The 9,423-nt window shown below is 40.5% G+C and overlaps 1 protein-coding gene across 1 annotated transcript in view; it reads right to left on the bottom strand.

Moving 5' to 3' along the window:
• CFAP54 (cilia and flagella associated 54) overlaps nt 1–9,423 on the bottom strand; it is a 236,245-nt gene that overhangs the window by 218,992 nt on the left and 7,830 nt on the right. Inside the window, exons 2-4 of the mRNA XM_015559991.1 lie at nt 7,918–8,023; nt 4,986–5,129; nt 1,025–1,196 (exon numbers count right to left, since the gene is read on the bottom strand). Coding sequence (XP_015415477.1) covers nt 1,025–1,196; nt 4,986–5,129; nt 7,918–8,023 — 422 coding nt within the window. The remainder of the gene's footprint in view (nt 1–1,024; nt 1,197–4,985; nt 5,130–7,917; nt 8,024–9,423) is intronic.

The raw sequence follows: 9,423 nt of genomic DNA, 5'->3' as shown, positions 1-9,423 counted from the left end.
CCATGTTTCTCTTTTATTAGTGTAGATACTATACAAAATTCATGCACAGGTAGGGTCCGTAGGCCTGGCTGGCAATCAGAGCCAATTGGGGCCTTCCGGCTGCCAGCCGGGGCCTTCCTTCCCCAGCTGCTGGCTGCCAGCTTGGGCCTTCCTTCATTCCATGACCACCCCCTGGTGGTCAGCACATGTCATAGTGAGCCATCGAACTCCTGGTCTCCTGGTCGAACTCCAGAAGGGACAATTTGCATATTAGGCGTGTGTGTGTGTGTGTGTGTGTGTGTGTATGGATTCCAGAAAGAGATAGGAAGGAAAAGGGAGAGAAAAACATCAATGAGAAAGAACAATCAATTGGCTGCCTCCTGCACACCTCCTCCTGAGGATCTAGCCCACAACCCAGGCATGTGTCCTAATGGAGAGTTGAACCTTTGACCTCTCAGTACATAGAACAATTCTCAACCAACTGAGCCACCCCGGCCAGGACAATGCTACATTTTGATAGATGATATTTCATGAGACATATATAGATAATGTATATATGTATATAAATATACAGTATATATATGCATATAAATATACAGTATATATGTATATAAATATACTATACACACATATATGTACATTCCAAAGCTCATTACTCAAAACCAAGTTGGAGAAGAAGGTTGATATGTAGAAAGCCACAGTCACTGCCCGAAGTATTTGAGGAGAGGACCAATAAACGGATGATGCTTAGAACCAATCTAACCTGCAGTGGTTCTTTGAGTCTTCTCCACTTATATTTATTTACTAACTCTGGGCCCTGCTTTCTATATACCTGAAACTGACCATCCCCACAGACATACTTTGTAAGTTCCTGCATATGAGGACAAACTAAAATGTAATGACAGTGTAAAAAATTAAAAAAAACAAGCATGCTACTATGAAATAATTATATTTCAAATCACGAAGTAATCAACTTAACGTCAAACTTGGCATTCACGAAACTTTCTGAAAAACATGATGGAAAATAAAATACACTGGCATATACCATTGAAGATGATCCAGCAGAGGTGCTCCTGTGGCAAGGCCACCTGCATGGTGAGCCTTAAGGAGGACAAGATATTCAGACACTGGATCACAGACTCTTTATTCTGCATGTTCAAGTCACTGTTACAGACCAGCTGGTAGCTGCAAATATTTCTTCCATTTAAAGCATGAAACTGAAACGCATGGGAAAATATAAATGTGAATATAAATAAAGTTCATGCAACTTAGAAAAGCTTTCCTTAAAACATACGAAAACTAAAATGGAAACAATTGGGCTTAATTAATTTAGTAGATTAGTATAGTGCTATCGACTGAATGTATCCCCCCAAATTCTTATGTTGAAATCTATCCCCAATGTGATGGTGTTAGAAGGTGGGGTTTGGGGAGGTAATCAGGTCATGAGAGTAGAGCCCTCATAAATGGGAGGAGTGCCTTTCTAAAAGTGACACCGGAGTGCTCCCTCTTGCCTTCTGCCATCTGAGGACACAGCGAGAACCAGACAGCAGGCTCTCACCAGACAACCACATTTTCTAGCACCCTGAGCTAAGCCATCCCTGCCTCCATAAAGTGAGAAATAAATTTTTGTTTAAGCCATCAGTCTATGAATTTTTATAATATCCCTAACAAATTAAGACATAAAAAAATAGGTTTCTTCCAAGCATCCATTTAATTAAGACTATTACCTTTCCTTAATCAAAAAAAAAATTTCAAAAGCAAAAGAAAGCACAAAATCCTATCTCCAAGGATATGGAATTGAATCATTTTTTGGAAACTCGCCAAATGGCATTTTAACGTATCAATTCAGGTATAAATGTTACCACGTACACATTGATTTGGCCAATGTTTATGGACCACCTCAATTAGCCACACCCTGCTAAGCAACAGTGACTCAAAGTTGAGGAAGACGTGGTCCCTGTTCTTGGCAAACAGAAGAGCATTTCAGGGACAAGCAATGTTAGGAATGCTTAAGGTAGTTTCAGTGGTCACTGGATTGAAAGACTTTTGAAAGGTTAAGTAAGAAGGTTTAAGATAAAGAGATGAGGTTATAGAGGTGGTTCCTAGTCCGAACAAGAAGAGTGTTCCAAGCCATTCCAAGGAATATGGACTTTAGCCAAAGGGCAAAGTCAAAGGGCAGAGGAGTAGAACAATTTGATGTACACTTTAGAAATTAATTATGACAAAAGTGTGGAAGATGGAAAGCAGAGGGAAGGGCACAAAGCTACATGCAGGGAGGCTGGGAGAGATCAGAGGCGTCTGAGATAGTCCAGACATACCAGGGCCCTGAAATGGGGAAAGATTTAAGTCTTGTCTGAGTCAATGGGATTCAGTGGCCACTAATATGCAGGAGATAAGGGAGGAGAAGATGTCTGCAGTGATTTCCTGCATGGGTGACTGGCTGGAGGCAATTATGGAGGAAAGATGATGAGTTCAGCTTGGGATATGTCAAGTTGAGATGTCTAAGACACCACTGGATAGATGTGGAGTTCTGAAGGGAGTACTGATGAGCGCTGTTAAAGCTATGGGGGTGGACCCTCTTAGTAATACCAATGGGCCTTCCTACCATATGTATTTCCTGCTTGGATACATGTACACTATTTCTAACCACCATGTAGTTGGTATCACAGAAGATATTCATTGAATGAAAGTTGGAATGATCATTATCGTCTAAGTCAGTGGTTCTCAACCTTCTGGCCCTTTAAATACAGTTCCTCATGTTGTGACCCAACCATAAAATTACTTTTGTTGCTACTCCATAACTGTAATGTTGCTACTGTTATGAATCGTAATGTAAATATCTGATATGCAGGATGGTCTTAAGCGACCCCTGTGAAAAGGTCGTTCGACTGCCAAAGGGATCGCGACCCACAGGTTGAGAACCGCTGTTAAGTGCTCTCTCTCTTTTACAAACAGATAATGATGCCTAACAGGTTTTGAGTGTTAGGCCCCATTCCAAGTCTTTTGTTATCTCAGCAACCTCAAAACAACACTAGGAGGTAGGTCTTATTATTTCCATTTTTACAGATGAGGAAACTGAGGCACAAAGAAATCGCAAGTTCCCATCATTAGGCAGTGGCACAGCAGCTCTTTGAACCCAGGCAGTGTGGCTCCAGAGACCAAATCCATATAATCCCTGCCATAATGCCTTCCTGCAGTACATACAAAGGGAATAATTAAATATTACATACATGATTATGAATGTTCACACAAAACTTTGCTGTTAATAGTTTGACAGTGAATTGTTCATTATTACTGATTCATCCGTGATCTTTATTCATTTAAAATCCAAGATCTATTTCTCTAACAAAACTTCTCAGACCTCTAGTTCTGTGTTGATAGGTTCCTACTGGACTAAATTTTCAATCTTACTTATTTTATTTTTTTATACATATTTGTTAAGAAATGCAGCATGCCAGTATCATACCAGAACCTCAAATTAAGCATGCAAAAAAACACAAATTCTTGCACGGCCAGCTGACTCAGTGGTTGACCATCAACCTAGGAACCAGGAGGTCACAGTTGGATTCCTAGTCAGGCCGTATGCCTGGGTTGTGGGCTCAATCCCCAGTGTGGGGCGTGCAGGAGCAGCCGATCAATGATTCTTTCTTATCATTGATGTTTCGCGCTCCCTCTCCCTTCCTCTCTGAAATAAAAATATATTTCAAAAACAAACAAACACAAATTCCTCATACCTATTTGCACCCATCACAACAGTCCTGCTGGCAAACTCTTACACTGTCTTCATTGCTTTATCTTCTGCCTCCAGTCTTTTACCTTCTAATCTATTCTATGTATGGCTTTTACTAATTCTAACTATATCATTTCATCTATTCATCCAGTCAATAAAGCTTTATTGAGGATCTATTATATTTTATAATATTATTAAAAAATAATCAAATGAAAATGTAGCTGATGACAATAAGTGATACAAAAAAATAAATAAAGCAGGGAGTGCATGAGACCTGAAGGAAGTAAAGGACGAGCCACACAGATATCTAAGATACAAGCTTTGTAGACAGTGGAGCTCACCAGCGCACTGGCACTAAGCCAGGGAGACAAGGTGAAAGCAGGCTAATGCAATAAGAGAGAGAGAGCGAGAGAGAGAGAGAGCTAGACCAGAGTGGGATAGGAGGGGCCTTAAAAGTCCAAAGTTCTAAGCTTTTCATTCAGTACTCTCCCCAATGGGGTGCCAACTTATATTGCCCTGTATTCCCATTCATGCACCTATTATATAGCCAAACGTACTTTCAGATTTTCTGCTTATTAAACCACATATGTTTCCAAGGCCTTGAATGATCAAGTTTGGAATAACAGCTTTGGAGTCAGACTGATTAGGGTTCAAACACCAACTCTGTCCATTGCTTTAAGTGGAATGGTTTCTTAGTCTCTAAGAAGCCTCAGTTTCCTCATCTGCAAAAAAGGCATAATAGTACCCTACTTTTGAGACTATAATGAGGCTGAAAGATGACAATTCATATACTGCATATAGAAGAGCCTAGCACATGGTAACTGTTCAACCAGTGAATCAATGGTAGCAATTAACATAATACTGGTATGCCAGAAATAAAGCATAAAATTCTATATCGGAAGATCTGTGTCTAATCTCCAGAGCCAATGGTTAGGCTCTGTGCTTAGCTTTCTTTTTCTCTTTTATAAAATAATAATAGTATCTAACACAGTTTGTAAACTGAAAGTATCCTACAAATATTAGTTATTATAAGTTATTATAATGACAACTGTCTGCTGGATGAATGAGTGATTATAGTGATATAATCTCCAAAGCATCTTTGCAAAGTCTAATAAGTATACGTTCTTATCTAGCACTGAAAACATTTATTAAGCAACTTGTAGCACACAAGTAAATGCTATGCTAAGCACAGGAAAGACATTTAGCAGCTCTCAACAAAAGGATATATTGCATAGCTAATCATAACTTGTAGCTATTTTAGCTGCTTTCATCTTACTGTATTTGCAGCAGTTGGGTCTCCAATACCGTTTGGAAAAAAGACAGTTTTGAATTGTTGTATATCTGCTATATTCTCATCAAAGCTGATACTGAACTGCTGAAGATATCTTCCATAGCACTGTAATAGGGCCAATTTATACTCCTAAAATAAAAAGAGCACTTGATGAAAATTTCAAAATATCATTTTTCTTATTAAAATCTGTATAAATATTAAAATTATATTCAGTAATTATTAAATTATATAGTTACTAATATTAGGTACTATTTATATTATTGTTAATAATATCCATCTTGATTATTACCACTATTACTACCACCATTACACTATTACTACCATTATCACTATCATTTCCAAACACATGCGATAGACACTGTGCTAGGCAATTCATGTGCATTATTTCATTTAATTCTCCTCACAACAAGCCGATTGTGAGATAAGACCATCGTAACTTTAAAGATGAGAATATCCCCAAATTCAATATCACCATGATGGTAATCCACCCACTCAGTCAGAGAGGGAGATGAGTGTGTTACTACCCTTGCTTCTTTGATATCTCCTAAGCTCCAAAAAAGAAGGAAATAAGAAGATGGAGGGGGGAGAGGAGAGCGAAAAAGAGAGAATGAGGAAGAAAAGAAGGGAATGAGGGAGAGAGACAGCGAAAGAAAGAAGGAAGGAAGGAGAGATAAAGAGAAGAAAGGAAATGGAAAAGGAAGGAGGGGAGGGAGAAGGGGAGAGGAAGGAAAGGTGAGAGAAAGACAAAGGGAGGGGAAAGAGAGGGAGGAGAGAAAAACATAGACGAGCTGGCTCAATCTCGCTTTGATCTGTCAACAGTCTCTGAAGCTGCATCAGGACAAGCCAAAAAGTCTGAGCTATTGTTAGTTATGATTCTGTTAGCTCTAAGTCATGCTTATATTCCCATTATAAAGTCATATGCCTCATTTCTGTAGCCCACAAAGCACAGTTGATCTGGAGAGTTTCAGAGCAGTGGGTGTGAGTAGGGCTCTGAAATATGTGTCTGTTGCAACCCTTACTCAGCTTCCTCCCCTGTAACTGTGTGTCAGGACAAACAACTGCCTTTCAAGTTACATAGCCCCTTGGGAGGCATCCACAGTCAAATGCTGTTTTGTTTCTATTTCTATTGACTTGTTTGTTACTGGTCACTAATTAATTCTGGTTCTTTTCTGTTCTAACTTGATTCCTATAATGAATTCAAATCTAGGTTCAAAACAGAAGTATTCCAACAAAATGATCTTTACTGTAACTAAAATAAAGAGATTCTAGAACCAAAGTAACCAGTCAAGTTCATTTTCAGGATTACAAATATATTCTTTATCAGCCCACTTTTCCATCAGTGAAAAGTATTTAAAACATTTTCTTTGTCCCTTCAAGCAAATTTTAAAATATCCTATCTAGACCTCTCTATCTGAAATATTCTGAATCCTTAGTTACTACCCATCATCCACTTGCGTTATCAATTTCTAACATGCTCCTTCCTCCTTCCTCCACCAATATCCTCTCCACCCACCGGGATATTCCTCAAACAACCCCCAACAGTGCTGTGTATTACCAGCTCCTTCTATTGAGGAGAAGCATAAAAATGGAGAGGGAACACTCTTTTAATTCTTGTCAAAACTGTTATTCCACTTTACATAAATACAGCTTACAAGTTGGAACTCATCATTTTATTTTTCCTATAGCAGCGGTTCTCAAACCTCTGGGTCGTGACCCCTTTGGCAGTCAAACTACCCTTTCACAGGGGTCGCCAAAGACCATCCTGCATATCAGATATTTACATTACAATTCATAACAGTAGCAACATTACAGTTATGAAGTAGCAACGAAAATAATTTTATGGTTGGGTCACAACGTGAGGAACTGTATTTAAAGGGCCAGAAGGTTGAGAACCACTGTCCTATAATTTTCCAAACTGTATTTTCAAGTTTCTAAGAACCATGGTCCAGTTGCATGGAGCTAAGGTGATTCTCTCATTTTGACAGCAGAAAATAGATCTTAGTTCTTCATTATGAAAGTTTCTTTTTATCTTATCCTCTATTTGATAAACTTCCTTCCTAAATCAAAAGATTCAAGTCCAGAAAATATAAATATAGGAAGAAAATGATGCTGAGAAACTAAAGATTGAGAAGACACTATATACGGCCAATGTCTGGCCTAAAGTCACTTTGGATAAAATAAATCTTGGTCCAAGGATGCTAGATGAGCCAGAAACTCATATTTAACTTGGAGTAATTGGGGCCTATGCCAGAACTGAAGGGATCACTTACATTAACATTCATTGAAAAGTCAGCGATGGTGTGTGTGGTCTTAGCAAGTCCATGATTCCACAGCAATCTAAAACCTGAGCATTGATGTGGAACTAGAAATAGGGGCAAACTCCCATTTGGAATACAATATTGAGCAAGAAACAGGGCATGTATGGAATGACTGCTATATTTACATTCAGCAGAACATTAACAAGGAATTGAAAGTCATTCGAACAGGCACTGGGACACAGGCAACACAACAGCAAGGCCAGAAGCCATGAGAGTTGCATGCTGGGTAAGGCCAACCATGTGAAAAACAACAGGAAGTGGTGTCTGGGCTCCTTTGTATACTGCAGGAACATGATGACTCAGCATTTCCTGTTGGGCGCCTAACCACACCCTGTTAGCTAGGGCCTCTGCTCCTAGTCATCCCTAGGCAGCTGTCTTTCTGTTCAGGAACATCTCACCTCTGGAAAAATCTCAACTACAAAATTAAAAAACAAACACTGTATTGGTTACTGTGCCTCATTTAAATTTTATGAATTCTTTTTTTTTTCTAAACAGCAACAATAATCAAATCATGTAAAATAGGAATGGTATCAACCAAACAATAATATAATTAGCCAAATGAGTATCATTTAGGCTCTCTTTACTCCAGAGGCACTTACTTTCATTTCGCAGAGGCTATCTCCAACCTTCAGAAGCTTTTCATTGTAATAGGCAGTGGGCAGCCGGGGTGCGTATTTGGTCCAGATATTAAACAAGGACATGGCACTGTAAAAACCACAAAATAAAATGATATCATCACAGTAGGAAAGCTCAATTAATTAGCAAGCAATCCTTAAAAACTTATCTGGTGCTAAGTCTTTCCAATGTGCCTTTTTTTATGTCTAATCTCTCTCTCTCTCTCTCTCTCTCTCTCTCTCTCCCCATATATATATAATATGTAATATGAAAATGAGGTTGAGGCTCCGTCACAGTCACAACCAGCTCAGGAGGAGGGATCGGGCCCTGCCCAAGCCTGAGAGATCAACACAGAGGGGTGCCTGCTCTGAGCCTCTGTGGCGCGTCTGGGGGCAAGCCCCCAGCAGACACACACACACACACAAACACGGAGCCTGCTCCAAGCCTCTGTGGCCAGACTGCAGATGTCCATCAATAGGACATTCCCTGAGGGCTCCCAGACTGTGAGAGGGGGCAGGCTGGGCTGAGGGACCCCCCACCCCAGTGCATGAATTTTGTGCACCGGGCCTCTAATCTATATAATAAAAGCCTAAGTGACCATTATAGCAGAATAACCAGAATGACAGGTCATTTGACACACACTGACCACCCTGATCTGCTGATCTGGGCCTGCTGGCCAACCTCCCAATCCCTCCCCCTGGCCAGCAAGCACCAATCACCCTATGGGGAACGGGAACCTGGGTGCAGGTAGTGGCGGTGGCAGGAGCTTCTCCTGCCTTCACGGCAGTGCTAAAGTGGAGTGAGCTGAGCGGTAAGGAGCAGCAAGCAGGCAGGCAGTAAGGAGCGAGGAGTCTTGGACTGTGAGAAGGATGTCTGACTTCTGGCTTAGGCCCGCTCTCCGGGGAACAGGCTTAAGCCGGCAGTCAGACATCTCCTGAAGGGTCCTGGACTGCAAGAGGGCGCAAGTGGGGCTGAGGGACAACCCCCTCCCCAGTGCATGAATTTCATGCACTGGGCCTCTAGTTATTAATAAATTATAACTATAGCTAAAATCATTGCTTTTGTGTAAAGCACTGATGGAAGCTTTTTATATGTATTTTTATAAAACAGATGTTTTTAGGTTTGCAGAAAAATTGAGCAGAAGGTATAGGGATTCCCTATATACCTCCTGCCCCACACATGTACAGCCTCCCCCATTATCCACATCCCCCACCAGAGTGGTACAATAGTTACAATTGATGAACCTACATTGACACATCATTATCGCCCAGTGTCCATAGCTTACATTTGGGTTTACTCTTGGTGTTATACATTCTATGCATTTTGACAAACGTATGATACTACTATTCACTGCCCTAAAAATCCTCTGTGCTCTGCATATTCATTCCTCCCTACCCTCAACCCCAGGTAACAAGCTGGCTCACAGCTGGTGAGCATAGTGGCGGTGGCAGGAGCTGCTCCTGCCTTCACGGCAGTGCTAAAGTGGAGTG

The sequence above is a fragment of the Myotis davidii genome, unplaced genomic scaffold (assembly GCF_000327345.1).
Source record: "Myotis davidii unplaced genomic scaffold, ASM32734v1 scaffold13, whole genome shotgun sequence".
Taxonomy (NCBI): Eukaryota; Metazoa; Chordata; class Mammalia; order Chiroptera; family Vespertilionidae; genus Myotis; species Myotis davidii.
Note: the sequence above shows the minus strand (reverse complement) of the source record. Positions and strands in the feature narration are given on the sequence as shown.